The sequence below is a fragment of the Kryptolebias marmoratus genome, linkage group LG10 (assembly GCF_001649575.2).
Source record: "Kryptolebias marmoratus isolate JLee-2015 linkage group LG10, ASM164957v2, whole genome shotgun sequence".
In the NCBI taxonomy this organism is placed as follows: domain Eukaryota; kingdom Metazoa; phylum Chordata; class Actinopteri; order Cyprinodontiformes; family Rivulidae; genus Kryptolebias; species Kryptolebias marmoratus.
Genome location: NC_051439.1, coordinates 8167205 through 8188853, shown reverse-complemented (window position 1 = coordinate 8188853; position 21649 = coordinate 8167205). Strand labels below are relative to the sequence as shown.

The window sequence follows — 21649 nt, the reverse complement described above, 5'->3', positions numbered from 1 at the left end:
AAGTTTCTTTTTCTAAATGTGTGAAAAATCCAATTAAGTAAATAAATCCAAACAGGTTTAATAGGCTGGACTGTTTTGTTTTAAATTGATTTTTAATAGATTATTTATCATTTCAAAAATATTTCTAATGCCACTGTAACCTGAATTCATCTCAGTGTTTTCCATCCATCCATCCATCCATCCATCCACCACTTGTTCCAGAATCGGGCCATAGGGGCAGCAGCTCCAGCAGGGAAGACCAGACATCTCTCTCTACCTCTTCCAACTTTTCCAGCAGGATTCCAAGATGTCCCCAGGTCAGCTGAGAGACCGTCTCTCCAGCGTGTCCTGGGTCTCCTCCCAGTTGGACATGCCTGGGACAGCTCCCTAAGGAGGCATCCAGGAAGCATTCTTACCAGATGCTCAAACCACCTCAACTGGCTCCTCTCGATGTGGAGGAGCAGCGGCTCTACTCTGAACTTCTCACCCTGTTTCTAAGGGAGAGCCCAGCTACTTTGAGGTGAAAACTCATTTTAACCGCCTGGATGAGTAATCTCATTCTTTCGGTCTCTACCCAAAGTTCCTGACCACAGGTGAGGGTAAGAACGTAGACCGACTGATAAACAGAGTTTTGCCTGCAGCTCAGCTCCCTCTTCACCACAACAGACTTGTATGGAGAATATAATTCTGCAGAAGTTGCACGGTACTGTACTTAAACTCCTCCACTAGAGGCAGCACCTCCCTCCCAACCCGGACAGAGCAGTCCAGTGTTTTGTTGTAGTTATTTTAATATTGTATCATTCTTTTCATCAGTCATTATTGATTTACTGGGTTTTTTTTGCACAGCAGCACAAACTGAATCCAGCAGAGACAGTCTCTCAGCTCAACACACCTGAAACTCAAAGTATTAGACTGAGTTTCGGTCACTGTGGGGCAGAAACAGCTCATCGCAGTTAGTTCAAATAAAACTCACTCATCACTCGCAGTGAGGCTAAAACCCGCTGAATTCAGGACTAAAGAGCAGCTCCTCTCCGATGAGTCCGTGAGCCGAAAGAGGCCGAGCTCCGCCATCGTTTCATTTCAGTATCTTGTGGTAGGGGAAGAGAGGCAGGCCTTCGGTGAAAGCGGGAACGTCCATGATGGCGATGGCGCCCGCCATCTTGGCTGAGGCAGGAAGGAAGGTGAGCTTAGACACCTCGCCGTAGGTAGAGCCACATAAATCCTCCTCTTTGTGATTTTTACCACCTCCTTCCTCGCCGTTCTCTTCAGCACCGAATCCCACCACCTTTAGGAGTTGAGGAGGAATTTATAAACGCGGGTTAAAGCAAAACGTCCCAATTTCCTCCGTCAAACGTGAACGTGATGCTGAAGCTTACATGCACGCTGAGCTTGCGGCTGTTTTCCCCACGATGTTCCTGGAACCAGGAGATGAGCTCAGCTCGGGTCATCAGCTTCAGAGCCTCGATCTAAACACAGACAGGAAACGTTTCTTTCACAGAGAAAACAACAATGTGGTTTAAACTAATGGACAACAAAATATAAAAGGTACCGTATTTTCCGGACTATAAGGCGCTCTTAAAAGCCTCCAATTTTCTCAAAAAAAAAAAACGACAGTGTGCCTTATAATCCGGAGCGCCTTTATATGTAAGAAGTCGTGATGTTTTGGTACGACTTTGGTTCAACTACAAAGCTGCCCGCTCGCAACATTAAGGCTCAGTTATAGTCACGCTTTGTAGCGTCGCAAGCAGTGGAGGCGTTTATAAGTGACGCTTACGTCGGTGCAGTATCCCTCCGTGAGTTTTGAACCGTTTGATTATCTTTGTGATCTCTCACAGAGGGATCATATAAATGCTGATACAGGCGAACCAGAGCACCGAAATCGATCATTTCGAATGGACACTTCATTTTACAGTTTTATTGTTTAACTAAAGAACCAGAAAAAAGCTTAGAGGCGTAGTTAGATGCATTTGTGTTTACTAAGCTCTTATTTTGTAGAATAAATCAAATAAAATGCACGAATCATTTGTTTATTCAATAAAAAGCTAAAGAAATCGAATTTGATGTTCCAAAAAATAAAAGTCAAAAAGGAAACTAACTCACTAGTATCTAAAAAACAGTTCTATTTGGTTATTTTGCACTTCCCTTATGTGACTTTTCCTTTAACGCCCTGATGGGTTTTGCTCCATTGCTCTCTAGTTTTGAACGTTTTAACAGAAAATTAAAAACGTGAACTCTAAAAAGATGAAAAGCTCAGAAAGCAAGCATACACACGCTTGACTGTAATAGTTTAAAGAAAATAGCAAAAACTTAACAAGTTCCCTAGATGGCACTAAAGTTTTATGAATCCTGAACAGATGGAGTAAAAGACCCAGAGCTGCTCCGATCCTGGCTGAAGTTTGAGGTTTAGCCTGGTACTTTACGTAAAGCCTCCCTGCTTAAATAATGTGAGCTCCAGCCTTCAGGCTCACCGTGTTTAAGGTGCTCCCACAAACTGTGTTTGTCCACTGTAAGGCTGGATTTTCCCCTTTAACTAACAACGACGTTGTCAGAAGGTGGTATCTACGTATTACTGATGTTTTATAGCACGAGTGAAGCATAAATGACAAAAATACAGCAAAGTGTGAAGACCGAAGAAGCTGAACTAATCAAAGAAGTAACACCGTGTGCAGGAGAAGACGGGGGGAAAAAGGAGAGAAAGTTCACGTTGGATGATGTGTGCGAATGTTTTCTTCTCACCTCTCTGTTGAGCCTGTCAAACACATACTGCTGCGTCGCCACCTCGGTCCAGTTCCTGTCCACCTCCTCCCCCAGGTGTGTGTCCTCGCACTCCTTCAGCTTCACTAGCGCGGTCACCTGCACAAACACGGCGTTAACTCACCGCCTTGTGCACTAAAGTCATTTAGGAATGTAAAGTGCGGCACGCTTTTATGTATAACCGAGTTTCACGCTGCTGGGAAATGTTTGCAAAGTGCACCAAGTCGGTTTTAAAGTCAAAAAACTTTGCTGTAACTTCTTTATGAAAGCAGGATACACAAACAACACACACACACACGTACCTGAGTGTTAAAGGCTTCCTCGGTTAAAGCGCTGAGCTTCTCCCCAAATGAAACCAAGAACTCCTCAATCTTTAACTCCACCAGCTCGGTACTGGGAGAGATGAGAGTGAAGAGATATTACAGGCTGCGGGTTGAATTTGATCCCGTTCGTCATTTATCAGCTTCCCTCCTCCCGTTTCCAGCGCCGCGTAGATAAATTGTAGCCGGGGAACGGCCGAGCAGCGAGATACATCACGCCTTGGTTTCGGGGAAAGTGGTTAAGATGGATCGTTTCTTTAAAGGTTAAAATTGTGTCGCCGACTCACTTGAATTTAGTCGCCTGTGTTTCCACGGTGACAGAGAAACCCAGAACACCAGAGGTGTTTCTGCAGGTGGGGTAGACGTGGTAACTGCAGCAGGAGACACAAAAAAAAACCCACAGCAGCTAGGATTAGAGACAAAAACAGATTAAAGAATGAAGTTAATTTGCTGTGTAAAAAGTAAAAATGTAAGTATTTTTCCTGTGCAGGGTTACAGATTTCTGACTTCCACATTTTGCACAGAAAAAACAAAACATCCTTTCTCTTCAAACCCAACACAGGTTTATTTTTCTTCCTAAAAGTGCAATAACACACTGAAACTGTTCATCATTAAACTGTACGGTGGGCTGAAACAATATTCAACCCCTTTGGCATTCTCTCGTTTTTTTACCTTACAGCCTGGGATGTTCAAGGATTTTCTTTCCTTGTTTTGGTGATGGTGGGTTTCTATCTTTAAATGATACCAGGGATTCTGAACCTGACTGAGGTCTGGGTCTGGGGTACGTTTTGGGTCATCGTCCTACTGGAGGATGAGCCTCCGGTCCAGATCTCAGCTCTCTGCAGGATTAAAATCGGCTTCCTTCAAGACTTTTTTCGTATTTTTTTTGCACCATCCTTTTCTCCTTCGGCTCAGACCAGTTCCCCAGCCCCTGCTGATGGCAAAGCATCCCCACAGCATGATGCTGCCGCCACCATGCTTCACTGTTCTCAGTGTGACGAGAGGTGGTAGGAGTGCAGCAGGCATAGCATTGTCCTCGGTGGCCGAAAAGCTCAAAGTTCATTTAAATTCCAGGTTGTGAGGTAAAAAAAAAGAAATAATAGCTAGGGGGTGAATACTTTTGAATCCACTGTAGATAAACAGCTTTAGTGTTATATTGAAAAACTTTAAAAAAAAAGTGTCTTAAGCTCACTCTTGGGTCTGGACATTTCCTAATGGGTTAATTATGCGCCTCACACACAATCAAACTAAAATGCCAAAATGAATCACAGGCTATAAAATTCAAAGAAAAAAAACTGGATTTTATTGTAGAAGCAAGTTATAAAGAGATAAACTCGTAAGCCAAATTGACTTTTTGTCAGACGTTGGTTGGTTTCGAGCAGAGGCGTAAAACGTTAATGGACACTACAGGAACTCACCCCAGAGTCTCTTTAGTTCGGAGGAAATCAAAGCAGGGTTCCTCCATGTGCATCTGAAAAACAACGACGGCTCGGTCAGACGCCGAGGGACGACCGGCTGGGCCGACGAGATGAAACGACAACTTAAAAGGAGAATCAAAAGCAGTATCTCGTAACGCTCACCACAAGCAGCTCCATCAGCGTGTGCTCCCTTAACGTCTTTGGCCCCGACTAGAAGACAAGTAGAACAATAAATTAAAGTAAATAAAATTTAAAAAAACCCAACAGATGAAAAAAAGGCCTGGCATTCCTTGAAGAAAGGTATATCACTTGCCACCTTTCGCACTAGAGTTATAAACTAAGATTATCTTAGAGCCGTTTTGGTCAAACCCTGTGCAGCACTGACTCTGAAAACGTGTAAAAATCAGAATGCGATCATTCTGCGACGAACACACGCACAGACGTGCAAAAACATTATTGCCTTCAGAGGGGCGTGATGACAGGAAAGCACGCAAAGGTTATGATTTTTTAGAGGAACCAACTGTTCGGCTGTGTGCGCGCCTGGTTTACCTGGTAGTAAACGGTGACCTCAGAGTTGGCGTCTCCCTTATTGAGGGATTTGACTTTGCAGATGTGGTGTTTCGCGGGAAGCTCCACCACTCGGAACATCACTGGCACCTCCGCTGGCAGCTTGGAGAACTGCAACTTACTGACGCAGGAGAAACAAGACGTGTAGAGAAATAAAATGACTGAAAGTGAAAAATGCCAAGAGTAATCATGGATCCACAATAACTGATCTATGTGATCAAATGGTGTTTGTGTTTTCAGATTATTAGCTGACTTACTCAGTGACATATTCCAGGAACTGCACTGATTCCTTTTGACAAAATACAATGCAGGAAGAAACAGGGAAGAAAGGGAATCAGCAAAAGCCAGAGGGTGATGCCAAAGACACAGAGCATCAGAAGATTCTTTCTAATCAGCCAACATTATTGTCAATCAGTCCGCTTGACAGCTGCTCACTCACAGCGCTGCTGAAGTTGCCCTGCACCAGCCCCTCGGCGTACAGCTCGGCCCGGAAGCTGCGGCTAAACTCCATCAGCTCGCCGCTGGTCAGGCCCGCAGTCAGAGCCTGGTACTTCTCCACCATGGACCAGCGAGAGTGCTCCAGGATCAGCAGGCGCACGTCCCTGAGAGAAACGAAACAGGGAGGGGGGAGGGGTCGCAGGAGGACTTAAGCGTCATAAGAGATAAAAAAAAAAAAGGGGGGGGACAGCAGGTGTGGGAGGCTTTTCTGTTTACGGCCGTCATACATCTCACCACTAGAAGGCAACACAGACTCGGTAATGATTCCCACAGTCAAACAGAACAGAGAAAAAAAAAGAAGAACGAGTACACAACGTACTTGCCGAGTTTCTCCGGTTTAATGAGGATGTTGAAGTAGGTTTTTTTGAGCTGCTCAGTGAACATGCTGAAGACATCAGAGGAGGCAGAAAAATCAGCGAAGTGGTCAATTATCAGGTGGAACAGCAACTGTGAAGGGAAAAAAAAACGTGGTCAACGAGAGAGAGCGAAGGGTCCGCGTTATCCAGTGTGGGGTTTATGATGCGTATATTTTTCTCTGTGGGATGTAGATAAAGGAGTTGACTCACGGGCAGCTTGTGGTTGAATCCTTTAACCCTGATGACCAGGCCGTGCTCGCCGGCCACCAGTTTGTACTCCAACTGAGCCACCTCGGCCTCGTAGGCCGGCTCCGCCAGGTTGTGACCCAGAATGTTCACCAGCAGGTCAAACAAGACAACGCTGGAGGCCAAAAGAAAAAAAAAAAAAAAAAAGGNTGGGGGGGGAACGTTCGAAAAAGGAAACGCAATTAAAGTAGAGCGTGTAGGAGAGAGGGACAGGAGAGAAAAAAAAAATAAGGTTAGGTCCAAAAAAGAAGAAGGAGTAGGGAAAAACAGAGGAACTGAATGCAGCTGCTTAACTTTATAATAAGCTAAAGGAGGAAAAAAATACCTACATTCTGATGAATAAACTGCATTAGAAGTGCAAAGAGAATCAAAAAAAACAAAAACAAATGTTCAAGCTGCTGCCTGTGGCTCATTATGGTCCCTATGGTAACCACACAACTGAGTCTCTCACTCCCTGACAGCCGAGTTCATGACAGGCAGGCAGAAACGCGAAGCGAAACGTTGTTTTTTTTACATGTAGGAGATGTGACAAGAAAAAAAAACCTCACTTTTAAAAAGAGAATGGTTTGAGCTACAATTATACCGAAGCCTGGAAGTTTGGGTGAGCACTGTCTGCTTTCCAGGGGGATTTGAGAGAAAACTACAAGTCTTATAACAATGAGAGGAACACGGGGTAAAAGAAGACAAAAAGACCTGCATTTTGATGTATAATTTGTGTATGTACGTACAAAGAGTTTGCGGGAGTAAGAGGAGTTTGTTTGCGGACAATTCAAACCTCATCGGCGGTTTCAGTGGAAAAAAAATGCAGTTTTTGCAGATTTTGTCTAAGCTGTGTGACGGATTTTAACCAAGGTTTCCTTTCAAAGCTGCGCTACGAGATAAAGAACCCCAAAAAAAAAAAAAAAAAGTGAACAGGATAGAGGCAGGGGTTGCTTCGATGTCTTTTAAAAAAAGGAGGAACTAAGACGTCAAAGAGGTGGCAGTCGATCAAATAGATGCGAGTCTGACGAGCTCACATTTAAGGCCGAACTTACTTCTTGGCAGATTGTTGGATTACCGGGGAGATTAGGTGGAATCTGATGTAGGCTGCAACAGCAGAAAGAGCAAACAGGTCTCAGCACTTCCCTTTTAGGACTAAATATCTGTGTGGAGACATCTTGTTGCAGAAAACACACACACACACACACACACCTTTTGGGATTTTGAATTTGTTGTCCTTCTTGTACCACAGGCAGCCCTTGTCGCTGCTGGCTATGCGGACAGGGAGGTCTGTGTCGGGGCAGTCAGAAGGCTTCAGGGTGAAGTCGGTGGCTGAACAGATACACACAACAATAATTCAGCACCCGTCCGTTCTCCACAAGCTCATAAATAATACTTCAGCGGGGCGAGCGCATCGGTTTGGGGACAAATGCGCAGCAAACAAATCGCCGGGGCTCCTCCGGTGATGGATACAGCAACCTTTGGGTAAACTGGTAAAGTCAACAACATCCATTTGACACCTCGTGTTCGCAGCGTTCGAGCCGAGCCGTTTGTTTTAACACGAACTGCATCCAGAGCGCCGTCACAAAGTGATTACGGCGTTGTGTAAATAATAAAACTGAAGTCGGGCCTTACCCAGATGTGGTTTATATCTTAAAGGGATTAAAATTTTCTATCCTGGCAAGCAGGAAACCTCCTCCAAACACAGACCTGTAAAACTGTCCTTTATCTAAAAAAAAAAAAAACAATTATGGAAACAACTACATTTCCCATGTGGCTAATGTCCTTACAAGTCACGTCAGAAACATAACACAACACAAGCAGCATTCTTTGAATAAATTTTTAAAAGTTTTAAACAAAGATGTACAACCTGTTAGCAGCCAGAGGACGTGCTGGGGGCGACTCTCACCTACGACTACACTACATCTTAGCTCAATATCTGTAAAACTGGCTGAGCTGGAAGCTTTTTTTCAGTGTGTTTGTGAAGGTCAATTAGCAGTGGCGACCATCTTGAATCAAGCTAAATCCGAGATTTTTTTTGAAGCTGTACATCCTTTGATTTATTTTATTTTTTCCTGGGAGTTTCATTAAAAGTCGTCCGCTGGTCTATGAGCTATTTTGCTAACAGACAAGTAAACAAACAGGGAATTACATGTCGGCCTGCTTTTTCTGACAGCAAATGAGGCAGAACTGGCCTTAAAAGGACTCCTCGAGGTCAAAGGTCGCCCCATTTCTCTTGAAACGTATCATCGATGACGTCAAAATGACAAAAACGCCCTGATCGAACTGACGCTTCACTCACCGATGAACTTGTTCTCGGCGGGAAGGTGGAGGTCGCTGCTCAGCTCCATGTTTACCGTCCACCGCTCCGTCCACTCCTGCTCGATGTCTGCACGGAGTTGACACACAGAACCTGACGTTTGCCCGGAGCGTGCTTCCGTTTTGTAGGACAGAACGAACTGAGCTGATAATTAAGAACACCAACACACCCTCCACGCTGTACTGCGTGCAGAACCACTTCTCCCTGAGGGAGCATCGGCCCTCGTGTTCTGGCGACAGCAGCATCAGGTTGGCTTTCTCTGGAGTCAGGAGGGACAGAGCCGCGCCGATCACCTGCAACACACACACACACACATGAGTCTGCAGTGAGGACGTAGACTGCAGCTTTCCCCTCAAGTTCTCTAAAATGACTTGTTTATGCGTGGCTACTGTCATCGCAGGAAATGGGAAAAAACGCCAGAATTAGACCGCCGCTTTTTGGTGCAAAGTGAAAGCCGCAGCGGGAGATAACTTTAGTAAGTATGTGTCTGATATAAAAAGAGCAAATCACTGTCGGATCAAACCCGAAACTTCCAGATTTTTTCCTTTACTTCGGGGGCGACCTGTTCTATTAACACCTTTGTCTAAAAAAAGGAAATCAAAGCATTTCAGAATAAAACTCTAAAAGTGGCGGGCTCCCAGAACAACTGAGCTACTTACCTCTGGATTGTACTCAAACATGAGCTGATCTCCTGTCAGGAAGTCCTCCTTAGGGAACAGCTGCATGTTTTCGCAAATGTCCTCCACGTACTCGATGGGGTCGATCTAAACGCGAGGAAAGCAAACGGTCATTTTGGGCCCTCTCGACGTGCGGCGCTCCTCCCTCCTTCGCGGCAGCTTACTTGCTCCTGGTAGTGAAACTCGTTGGCTTCGATCTTCTGTATCTCCTCGTATATCCTGAGAACGGACAAGCAGAGACGCGGAGTTACAGCCCCTCGACGGGAGGGGACAAAACAACTCAGGTGTCACAACACCGGCGCTCCCTTGAACGAAAAATAACAAGAAGCAATAAATGTGTAAATGAGCTGAATATTAATATGCATGATTTTCTTGTTCCCCCCCCCCCTCCTCTATTTCTGGACTAAAACCAAAATAAAGCAATATTAAAACGGAGTTTGTTTGGGAAAGGAGTGTGACGGCACCTTTGCTGGGGTCCGACAGTCTGCAGCAGCTTCAGATACTGGAAAACCAGGTGAGTCACCTGTTGAAAGCCACACACAAACAAAATCCAGCGTAAGACTTTAACCAAAATAAAAAATAAAAACACAGAATGAACACGTTTCCCATCAAACGAAGAGGATTTAACGCCTCTCTTACGGGTCTTCTTTCACGCACATTCGGCTCTAAAGCTCTGGCACTTTATCGGAATGTTTGTGACATTTCGGCGAATGCGTCCGCTTTATTGCCCCGTCGGACGGGAGATTGATTCCGCTGTAACGCCGCCGCTGATTAGCTTAGCTAGCTTCGGCGTCGGCAGCACTCCGGGCTTCGCTAATTAACACATTATGTCTTGTTTACAGTGGGGTTATGCGCCGGGCTTTTTCTTTGGCCAGGACCAGTTGCCAGGCAACCAGCGGAGAGTATGGAAAGGTCACCGGCATTGACCTTGTTGCAAAGAAGGAGAATGCGAACGACGAGGACAATGATATTGCTCACATGGAAACTGTTTAATAAAAGCCGCTGCAAAGGAAAATAAAAAATAAAGAACTTGGAATAAATGAAAGGCCCAGCATTGCTTGAAGGACTGCGTATCGCTCACCGCCTTTCCTGACAGAGATTTGGACCAATATCGTTTTATGTTGAGAAATGACGGAGTTGCAGCCATTTTGATTAAACCTTGAAAATAATGTTCTGCATAATCTCACGTCATATTACAAGATGCGATCGACTCTCATCTTCTACCACAACGAATTTCAGCTAAATATCTGGTAAATTGACTGAGTTAGAGCCATTTTTGTGTTGGCTAATGTCGATTAGCTGAGGAGGCCATCTTGCATTGCACTGACTCCAAAAGTTAATCAGAAGCAGAGGTACATCCAGTGGTTATTTCCTGAAAGTTTCATTTAAATCCGTCAAGTGGTTAATGAGATATTTTGCTAACAGACAGATAAAGTTGACGACAATATTTTAAACAACGCTCTTGCGCAATCTGTTAATGCTCAGAATACGTATTGGGGATCAGTCTCTGCTACTACCACACAAATTTTCAGATCAGTATGTTTTAAACTGACTGCATGAGAGCTATTTTTGTGTGTTATATTGTGAGTTGGCTTTGGCAGCCATCTTGAATCAGGCTGAGTCCAAATGTTAATGAGCCGTGGACGTATGTCCGATGATCGTTTCCTGCAAGTTTCATTAGGATTCATCCAGTGGCTCGTGAAATATTTCGCTAACAGACAGACGGCGCAGACGCACGCACAGGCAAAACCATTATCCCCCACCTTTCAGTGGTGGGCCAAGCATTTTTTAAAACTCCAAACAAAAAAAGAAAAACAATGCATTTTTAAACAAACTGCAGTGATTCCCTCCCTTCGTGTTCACTTTTATTTTAATCCAAATATTTAACATGTTTTGTCTTGTTGACGTGGTTTTGAATTTATGTATGCACATTTCGAAGAAGTTGTGCTGCGGGGCAATTTAGGACTAAAAGAGGGAGTTAAAAAAAAAGAAAAATGTAATAAATAACGCGGTTTCAAGAAAGGTGATGTCAACAGCTGACTGTAATCCTGTATGGGTACAACTGATACCAGAAAAATGTGAGTCGGATTAGAAGGGATTTGCATATTTCTCCTTTCGACAATGCATAAATCATTAAGCAACTGGAGAAATTGGGAGGAATTTTAGCGCACATGTGCAGATGTAATGTAGAGACAAAATAAGTGGCGATGCGATCGTTTAGAAAAACCTTTCAGCAGCAAATTCATCCAATCAAACAAGGGGAATCGCAGTAACGTGTGCTGTAGTGGTTGTTGAGCAACATCCTGAATACTGCCTTTAAAACGGCTCCACATTAACAGGAACAAGCTATAAAAACAACCCATAAAATGAAAAAAAAAAACGGATAAAACACTGCAAGTTTTTTTCTATTAGTTTTTAACAATGTACAACCCCAGTTCTGTGTGAAATGTGAATAAAAATAAAACGTAATGATTTGCAAATCTCATAGCCACAGATTATTTTCCCCCACAGAGCATCTGGGTGGAGTTTACATGTTCTCCCTGTGCACAGACGGGTTTCTACGAGTACCAGAAACATGCATGTTAGGTTCATTGGTAACTCCAACATCGATGTGTGAGTGAGAGAGTGAATGGCTGTTTGTCTCTACGTGTCCCTGTGATGGACAGGAGACCTATTTATTGTGCTTCTGCAGAACATGAAGAGGTAATTTAACCACTGAATCAGGTGTGTTGGAGCAGAGAAACAAGGAAAACATGCAGGATGGTGGCCTTGGAGGACCAGGATTGGAGACCCCTGATATAAATGCTGATACAGTCGAACCAGCTCCGCTAGAGCACTGAAATCTTCCATTTTGAATGGAGCACGATCTGCGTGAAGTTACAAAAATTGGGACGTACACGACGATGCGCTTTAAATATGACAAAAGTTTGAAAACGGACCATTCACTGACAGAGAGTCTTATAATCCAGTGCGCCATATAGTGCGGAAAATACGGTATGTTACCTGCTGAAGGACCAGGGGTGAAAAACAGCAGTTCCTACTAAATCCTGGACGTTTACATCTGTATTTCTATTTGTATCAGCCCTTCTCAGACACAGACATTCAAATTCAAAACTGCTGCTGACTGTCGAATCACAGCTTGCGAGCCCGCTCCCGTTCGTGTTCGGTGTTAATTGTTCCATTTTTGATATTCAGCGTGTTTAAACACATTTCACCGAAATTGCGGTGTCATGCGATCTCGTTGTTCCACGCTAATTAATGTTTCTCTTGCTGAATTAACCCTCTAAACAAATGCAGCCTCACAGCTGTGAGGGAGCATTTCCCTGAACGGCTGCTTTTTTTTTTTTTCTATTTTAATTTTTTTTGTTGTCATTGTTGTTGTTGTCTGCACCAGCCTCATATTTAGCTCGCTCGCTGTTTGTCCTACAAGCAGGATGAATGCCACTAACAGCAGAATCCAGCAGCCCGCTGGCATTTTGTAGCCGAGACTGACAGCGTTTGTCGAATCCACCCCGAGTCTGCTGGCTCCACTGAAAGTCCACCTATTTAAAGAGCTCCTTTTGCTTCATTTTAGATGACTAATATGAAGGCTTCTGGCTCTTGATGGAGCGACAAAACGAGGTGAAATTTAGACGTGTAAGAGAGCAAGAAAAAGAAAAAAAAACCTTCAACTATGCCACTAACTTACTTAACTCCCATTTCTTTTGAGTCATAACAGGAGATCTCTAATCTAGATGTGTCCAGATTCCTTTGGTGAAGAAATAAAAACCGAGTCTTACTTCATCGAAATCCTGTAAAAACATTCTCAAGGCTGGTTCATCATTGCCTGCGGGGAGTTACTGACACAGGTTTAGTGCCTCAGATATTTTTCAATTAAGTAGTTAGACGAAGGAAAACCGTCTTCTTGTTGAATGATTGCCTGCTGAGTCTGAGGTTAACACAAGGGTTGTCATAGCAACTGATAACGCACACAGCTTCCTTGAAATTACCTTTAAAGCCAAAGAGAAACAGGCCATCCGGGTCACGCTCCCAATCTCTGCTCGTATGTATTTTATTAGTTCTTATCGCTGGAGCGCATAGGAACATTTTAATGGCGGCGTCACACAAACAAAACGGGAGGGGGGAGGGGGGGACGACGACTCCGATCTCTTTTTTGATCCGACAATAAAATAAATCCGACCGAGCTGACAGGTTATCCAACGAAGAGGAGAAAAGCCCCCCACCCCCGTACCTGGTAGAAGTTTTGGAAGCCTTCGTCGGTGAGCGTGATGGAGATGGAGAAGATGGAGTACGTGGTGTTTTGGTCGAAGCCCGTCTCGCTGTTTCCGCCGTATAGCGCCAGGGCCCAACACCTGCGGGCAAACACAGACGTGAACGCTCAGGAACCGGCGGCGGGAGTCGCATTAGGTGTTGAAACAAGTGCAGGGTGTTAAACAGAAGAAGAAAAGAAATACCACTTTGTGCTTCCTGGCAGCACACACACACACACACACACACACACACACAAACAACACTTCTGTGTTCCTCTTGGAGCCCTGAGAATAGTTAAAAAAAAAACAACAACAACTAAAAATACAAGCAACTGATGTTTCATGGCTATTATGGGTTTGTTCATCCTTGTGGGAAGGCTCCTATTCATTCTAAACAAACAAACAGACTTGTAGCCACTTAAAACCTTTATAAATTAGATAATCTCTCAAAGACGACTCAATGAGATGATCACATATGTAGAGTCAAGGCGAGCATCAGGCAGAGAAAACGTCACCAAAATAAAAGAAAATGTAGTTTGTGTTCAACAAACTGGCGTTAATTATTTATTCATGTTGTTGTGTTTTCTGGTCACATAATGTTAGTCGGTTAAAGGTGCCCCATGCATTGTCAGGAAGACCACTCAATTTTTGTTTATTTATTAATTATTTTTGTCATTTTTGTCAAAACGTCATTGGCTGCTGCCCTAATTAACAACAGAAACTGTTACTGAAAGTGGTGTCCTAAACAGTTAATATTATATAACATACAATATGTACTATAAGTAAACTGTTTATATACAGTCACTGGAAGTCATGTCGTCTCAAACATAAGCCTGTCACGATAACAAACCTTGCTGGACGATTAATTGTCTCAGAAATTATTGTGATAAATGATAATATCATTTGGAGACCGTTTTAAACTAATGTAATGATAATAACATATTAGTGCAAGTACATCCTCTCAAAGATTATTAAACTTTAATTTCAAAAGAACACTTAACACAAAATAAACAAAAATAAAATGGACTCTGAGCCTCCGTTAATACAGAATGCACTTGAATAAAAACTAAAAAAAAAAGGAAATAAAACCTACATTCAACCAAAACAGTACGGATTATTAAGCCTGTAAACTAAACTGCCCTTCAAAAAGTAATAATCATTAGTTTTATATAGAGAAGACGGACAAAACTGCCTGTTTTAGAAACAAAAAGTGCAAACTAACAAAAGCACAAATGCGACATACCGTCTCTCAAAGGTTCAGCGGTTCGCCTCCCACACCGCTGCTGTTACTTCCAGCTTCAAACCAATTCCATTTTGTTTTGTTTTTTCCCCAATATCAAACAGCGTTTATTTAGCTTGCTAACTCCTAGCGGGGGCTAACGCTGCAGAGCTACAAAACCACGTGCCTTGGCTGGCTACCTGACGCGATAGGCCACGCCCCCTGACGCTAACACAAAGGGAGGGGTCAGTGAAGAGCACCGGAGCCTTTTTATCCTCCAGCGTCTTCCGTAGAAAGAGAGCCAGACACAAAGAAACGATAACGATAAATGAAACTTATCGACCTCATTTTTTATTGTACTATTATTAGATTTATTTCATTATCGCGACAGGCCTGCTTAAACAGGCTACAATAACATATTACCTATTTCCCAGCTCTACAGAAGAGGACATGTACCTAATTTCAAATCCTCTTGATGTCTAAATTCAATAAAAACAGCCACTCTTCTGCTTCTGTCATTCTCCCCCCCCCCAAACAAAAATTGAGACAGAGTACACTCAAGTTTCCCTGACACCATTTAGCAACAAGTGAATTCAGCACACAGAATAAAACAGGAACGACTCTTTTTTATTTTTATTTTATCAACGTGGTGCAGATGGTAAACGGAGGATTAGAGGGGCTCTCGGTATTGTTGGCCTACACAAGGTTCGGCAAATCACTCTGCCACTTAGCGATGAGAGGCTGAAACACTCTTGTGCTGCCACATCCAAAAAAAAAAAAAAAAAAAAGATGAAAACGCATGAATCACATTGTCAAGTGCAACAGCGAAAAGTGTACGGTTTGAGGACGAGGGCTTCGAACGCTCAGAGCTCACTCAGAGCAAGAAAAGGCTCATATAGAGCCGGGCGAAATCGAGGAGGTTTTAATTGCGATCTGGAGTGCCCCTCGAATCAGAGGGAAAAAGGAAAAAAAAAAAAAGAAAAATCCAAAACAAATAGACAGACGCAATAATACTCACTTCTTTCTCAGCACTGAAAGTATGCTCCCTTTGCCCTCATGGCCAACCAGCCAGGAGATGTAGTGGAGAGGCTTCACTCTGAAAAGAAGGGTGCGAAACGTGGAAATTAGTCGGGGGATGATGCAATTTGTCTACAATCGCCGCAATTTATGGCATGTTTGGATTGGTCTAACTCCGTGTTTACATAAAGAGGCCTCATTTTCAGGGAAAGACGGCAGAATTAAAAAAAAAAAAAAAAGGCTTTTGATGCAATTTCTTTAAAAAGAGGTGAAAGCGTTGTTAGTCATTAATGTGCCTTATATATAGTGTGTGTGTGTGTCACCTGTAGTGTTTCTCCTGAGGAGGAAGAGCCCAGGTGATGTTCAAAGCGTGCACCTTCCCGACAGGAACCACTGTGGGGAAAAAAAAAAAAAAAAACGCGAGCAGACTCAAAAACCAGGAGCCGGAAGACCGAGCGCGCGACGTCCCCGTCCGGTTTTTTGAGCCGAGCGATCAATCTGTTAGCGCCGCAACGCGTCGGAATTATTTATGGGCCCCGTCTCGGAAAGCGTGGCAGATGTGCTCAGGCGCACGTGGCCGAGCGGATCGGTACCTCTGTAGAGCTTGCAGAAGGCTGGCGTGTCGAAGGGATCCAGCAGATCCGAGAAGTCCTGCTTCGGCAAACCACTGCAAGACAAACGAGACAAACGAAAACACGGGAGTTAATATTAGTTTAACCAGGTCAGTGTGTCACCAGTGACTAAAAATGGCTATGTCCTGCTTAGGAAATGCCCCAAAATCAAAGTGGTTCCGGTGTAAACCCAGTGAAAGAGTTAATAGAAACGGTGTCAGGGAACATTAGTTTATTTTTGACGAAGATTACTCCAAAATGTTTTCATGTATTCAAGCTTGATGGAAATGAGTTTAGCTCAGCTCGAGGAGTTGAATTCACTTGAAAGGATTTTATAACCAGAGACGGAGGAGGGGGGAGAGAAGAAGAAGAAGAAGGAAAAAAAAAAAAAAATCATTAGCCCAATAGAGAAACATGTCATCGTTTAATTGAAATGAAAGCCTGAAAAACATGGCGGTTGTGCGGCTTTCATGTTAGCGCGACATGCGTGTTTACTCCCCAAGAAAGAAAAAAAAAAAAAAAAAAAAAAAGAAGAAAGCACCCCGGTGACTCATAAAAGCTAAGAGAACTGGAGCGCCGCAGGAAAAACAGCCATTCAGCTCGGATGAATCGATCCATTCAGGATTATTATGATGAGAGAAAAAGAACGTCTTGAGTTAAAGGGAGCCCAGAAACAGAGGCGAGGGCAGGTCTGACATTTGCGCTGGACGAGGGGATGCTGAGACTCAATCTGGGTAATGGCGGCACCTCCTCGAAGTGACTGAGAGCCTCTCCTCTGATACTCACTTGTTCGGCACCTTGCTGAAGATCTCCCTCACCCACTCCTCCAGAGTGTCCAGCTTCTCTGAGGAACACCGAGGGGGGGGGGAGAAAAAAAAAAAAAAAACGGGTTGAGTGCATCTTAATCATTTCCAACTTAAACTTAAACTCAGGTTCTGGGGTTAATTTAGTTCATGATTTCAGGAAGTACACACCAGAGACCTGCAGTGATCAGTTAGTACTTTAAGTATGTGTTGGGAGGGACTCTCAGCTACTACCACGCCAAATCTGATCTGAATACCTGTAAAATTGACGAAGTTGTAGCCATTTTTGTGTTTGCACGTTGGTGCTTTTTAAGCTCGATTGCCCACTTTTTATCCAAAAATAAATCGGTTTACATCAATCATAATGGGTTTTTTTAATAGATGAAAAGTTGAATTTTAATAAGACTTCCCATAATTTAACACAAAACTGTATCAGCCCCTGAAGAATATTCAAATTAATGATGTGTGAGTTTTTAAAAGACTTTATCTTACAGATAAAAAAACAACAACCGGTGCCTTTATTCTTTAAGAAAATCTATGTGCCATTTAGCAGAAAAAACAAACCAGACACCCTCTTCTTTCTGACAAGTTGCCAAAAGCAATTTTGAATGGATTTGTGTTGCTAAAATGTATTTACTTTAAAATCAGCAGCAGCAGAAGTACAATAAAACCAAGAGAAAATTCTACTTTAATGCCTTCTGTCGTCTTTTTCATCTCTGAGTAAAAGCAGAGACGCTGATCGGTCGGAACAAGGAGCCGATTCAGAAAAAATCTACAATTTATATCAGAGAAACACGTTTTAATGTTATCAGTTTATTTCTCTAAAACTGTAAAAAAGGATTGTTTTTCTGTTTTTTGTTTTGAAGTTTACTTATTTGTGGAAACGTTCAGCTGCTGGGACTTTTAGACTTTTTCATTTTTAGCTTTAGATCTACGTTCAGATCTCTTCAATCCTATAAAACGTGGTTCTCTTTGAAATCTGCTGCAGCAAACTGGCTCTGATGTTGTCTTTTTATGTTTTTTTAGCTACTTTTAGATTAAGTTAGCCTTTTGCTGCTTTTAGCTGCATATTCTGCTACTCTTAGCTAAAATTTAGCTAATTTTAGCTTTTGCTACTGTTAGGTCCAAGCCAGCCTTTTGCTACTTTTAGATTCTAGTTAGTTTTTGCTACTTTTAGCTAACCTAATACAAATTTTAGCTAGCTTTTTGCTATTTTTAACCAGCCTTTTGCTACTTTTAGCGACTGTTCTGTTACTTTTAGCTTTGCTACTGTTAGGTTTGAGCCGGCCTTCAGCTAGTTAAAGCTTCTAGCCAGTTTTAACCATTTTTAACAGGTCTTTTACAACTTTTAGCTTCAAAGTAGTTTTTGCTACCTTTAGCTAGCCTTTTGCTACTTATAGCAAACGTTTAGCTATTTTAACCAGGCTTTTGCTACTTTCAGCTTGTAGGTAGTTTTTGCTACCTCTAGCTAGCCTTTTGATACATATAGCTAGCTTTTAGTTATTTTAACCAGCCTTTTGTTACTGTTACCTTCTAGGTAGTTTTTGCCATTTTTAACTAGTCTTTTTCTTTTTTAGCCTTATAGTTAGCTTTATGTTACTTTTAGCTTTTAACTACTGTGGTGCTACTTATCCTTTAGCTAACGTTTTGCTACTTTTAGCTTTAAGCCAGCCTTTTGCTGCTGTTAGCTTCTAGCTAATTTTTACTACATGTAGCTAGTGTTTTGCAATTATAGCTCTTTAGTTATCCTTTTGTTACTTTTGATCTTTAGCTCACCGTACGACTTCTAGCATCTAATAAACATTTGACGAGTTTTAGCTTTTAGCAAATGTTTAGGCACTTTTGGGACTTTTGCTTCTTTTAGCTTTCAGGCTGTTTTTTTCTCGAGGTTCCAGCCGGAAGGCGTCACATTTATCCAGAGCTGCTTTAATGAGGAGGATAGTTCTCAGCTCTAAAAGTCAACACTTGTCAATATTTTTCCCCGGATGAAGTGCTTAATTACCTGGGTGACATTTCCTGCAGAACCCTGGAAATCAGTTGGATATTTTGTATCTGACAGCAATTACCTCCAGCAGCAGAACGCGAAGGCAGGCGCGTCCTCATTCGCGCTAACGGCGGCTGGAATTTTCCTACGAGCTACAGGCTGCCTTTTCAGTGGCCGTGGTATTTTTTTTTAAAATGTAATCATTGTAACAGAACGTGGTAAACTTCTCTGGGCTGACTGGCTCTCGGTGAAGGACAAACGGGCAAAGATTTTCCTCTGACCTTTCGACTGCACGGCCAGAGTCATGTAGTGGGCAGAGTAGGACTTCTTCCAGAAGGCGCGCAGACGCTTATAAACATTGATCTTCTTCCTCTTCGGCTCCTGCTTCAACGTCTCCGCGTTCCCTAGAGTTGGGTCGAGCGGACAATCAATGCAGCGCAAAAATGAAACTGAAAAAAAATTGGTGTAAAAAGATAAAGAATAAAAGCAAGCGTCTCAGCAGGAAACTGAGCATCGCTTTCACCACTCGTGTTTGTTTGCGCTCGGCATCCTGCAAGGAGGCCCCGGTGTGGACTCAACGTCCCCGTGGTTGGTTTTCCTAACTCACCCCAGCAGAACTTGCCCATGGGGTGTCCGGGTTTGGCCAGGCTGCCAAACAGCATCTCCTTCCTGTGGGAGTCGGACGGTTTGGCCAGCTGGTATTCTGACAGACGGGAGGATGGAGACAAAAACGTAAAAAAAAAAAAAACTGAAGGTCTAGCATTTCTTGACGATTTGGGTCAAACCTTGTAAATTACGTTAGCTACCACCCCACACAATTTTAGCTCAATATTTCTTAAACCGACGGTATTTTTGTTTTAGCTGTTGTTGATTAGCTGCGGCAGCCATCTTGAATCGGGTCAACACCAAAAGGTAATCAGTCGTAGATGTACATCCAATGATTTCTGTCTGAAAGTGTCATTTAAATTCACCTAGTGGTTCGTGAGATATTTTGCTAACAGACAAACAGAGTTGACTCCAACAGCTAATGCTACAGTTTTAAACAACAATTTTGTCTAATGAGTAGTGCTTGAAGTGTGTGTTGTGAACAAGTCTCAGCTACTACCACACCAAATTTTAGCAGCAAAAAATGTAAAACTGACTGAATTATAGCCATTTTTGTGTTTTCTAAAGTCAGTTTGCTGTGGCAGCCATCTTGAATCGGGTTGGCTCTAAATGTTAATCAGTCGTAGATGAACATCCACAGGTTATTTCCTGAACATTTCAGGAAAATCCATTCAGTGGTTTGTGACATATTTTGCTAACAGACAAACAGGGTTGACTCGAACAGCTAATGATAAAGTTTTAAGCAAAAATCTTGTCTAATGAGCAGTGCTTGGAGTGTGTGTTGTGAACAAGTCTCAGGTACTACAACACCAAATTTCAGCAAAATATCTGTGAAACTGACTGAATTATAGCCATCACTGTGTTTTATAAAGTCAGTTAGCTGTGGCAGCCATCTTGAATTTAGTTGGCTCTAAATCTTAAACAGTTGTAGATTAACATTCAATAATTATTTTCTGTGAGTTTCATTAAAATGTATCCAGTGGTTTATTGAATATTTTGCTAACAAACAATGAAAGAGAAGAGCTGTGCCGTCTAACTGCTCAGGAAAGAGGGAGTGACGAACCGCTGTCCACGGCCTCCACCTCCCGGTCGATGGCGTCCCGGATCATCAGGGGGCAGATGAAGAACTGAGCCCACCTGGGACGGGGAAACAGCACGGAAAGGTGAGACTCCCGAGCTCAAACTCGGGACGGGAAGGGCGCGAGTCAGGACGGACCCAGACCTCTGACGAGACAGCTCACGTTTGACTTCCTGTCAGAACGAGCGTTAAATGAAATTGCCTCAGATTGTTTTACAGAACCTTGAATTCGGGGTTTGTTTAGAGCAGAGGTCCCCAACCGGTACCGAGCCGCACAGAAAAAAATAATTACCTTTCAGTATTTCTATTTTTTTTAATTTTTTTTCATTTTTGGAGTCTGAACGACATTTATTTTGAAAAACTGACCGGATTCTCTCCATCCGTCTCTTGATGCGTGTCAAAACGCTCATCTAGGTCACATGATCAAACCCTCAAGCAGCAAAAAGAGTAAAAAACAAACGTCTCTGGAAGCCCTGGATGAGACCGACTGGTTACTGAGAAACAGGCTCAGAGTTGAATTCTTTGTGCACTTTATATTTGTGGTGCATCTTATTTTGAAGGGCCTGTTTAAACACAGAGAACATCAGGGGGAGGAGAGGCTGTTATTCATGTTGATAACGCAGCTAACAAAGCTGTGAGGACACGTTGGATTTACGTTTATTATGTTTTTAAAAAAAATACCCCAGTTTTCATGTCGCTCATATCATTTTATTTTGTTTTATTTATCCGCCACACCTTTAAAGGCCGGTCCATGAAAATAGTATCTGATAATAAGCCGGTCCGTGGAGCTGAAAAGGTTGGGGACCGCTGGTTTAGAGGCTAAAACTGTTCTGAAAATGAGGAATGAGATCTGTTTCCACATGACAGCTTTAATGTTTTTATTTTCCAATTTAACAAGAGTTTAGCTTAAAAACAATCTAGCTTTATATATATATATATATATATATATATATATATATATATAAAG

The 21649-nt window shown here is 42.8% G+C and overlaps 1 protein-coding gene across 2 annotated transcripts in view; it reads right to left on the bottom strand.

Annotated features, from left to right (window-relative positions):
* Window positions 1–749: 749 nt before the first annotated feature.
* Window positions 750–21649, bottom strand: part of nrd1a (nardilysin a (N-arginine dibasic convertase)) — a 27237-nt gene continuing 6337 nt past the window's right edge. For both annotated transcript variants that reach the window (XM_025005226.2, XM_017417354.3), the window contains exons 6-32: window positions 20668–20741; window positions 19606–19701; window positions 19280–19402; window positions 16998–17055; window positions 16194–16267; window positions 15924–15993; window positions 15602–15679; window positions 13346–13466; window positions 9579–9637; window positions 9279–9333; window positions 9097–9201; window positions 8607–8730; window positions 8420–8506; window positions 7330–7449; window positions 7173–7224; window positions 6103–6253; window positions 5856–5983; window positions 5478–5640; window positions 5296–5327; window positions 5021–5159; window positions 4634–4681; window positions 4472–4524; window positions 3341–3424; window positions 3036–3126; window positions 2716–2832; window positions 1356–1445; window positions 750–1264 (exon numbers count right to left, since the gene is read on the bottom strand). In XM_025005226.2, coding sequence (XP_024860994.1) covers window positions 1055–1264; window positions 1356–1445; window positions 2716–2832; window positions 3036–3126; window positions 3341–3424; window positions 4472–4524; window positions 4634–4681; window positions 5021–5159; window positions 5296–5327; window positions 5478–5640; window positions 5856–5983; window positions 6103–6253; window positions 7173–7224; window positions 7330–7449; window positions 8420–8506; window positions 8607–8730; window positions 9097–9201; window positions 9279–9333; window positions 9579–9637; window positions 13346–13466; window positions 15602–15679; window positions 15924–15993; window positions 16194–16267; window positions 16998–17055; window positions 19280–19402; window positions 19606–19701; window positions 20668–20741 — 2602 coding nt within the window. In that variant the 3' untranslated portion in view covers window positions 750–1054. The remainder of the gene's footprint in view (window positions 1265–1355; window positions 1446–2715; window positions 2833–3035; window positions 3127–3340; window positions 3425–4471; window positions 4525–4633; window positions 4682–5020; window positions 5160–5295; window positions 5328–5477; window positions 5641–5855; window positions 5984–6102; window positions 6254–7172; window positions 7225–7329; window positions 7450–8419; window positions 8507–8606; window positions 8731–9096; window positions 9202–9278; window positions 9334–9578; window positions 9638–13345; window positions 13467–15601; window positions 15680–15923; window positions 15994–16193; window positions 16268–16997; window positions 17056–19279; window positions 19403–19605; window positions 19702–20667; window positions 20742–21649) is intronic.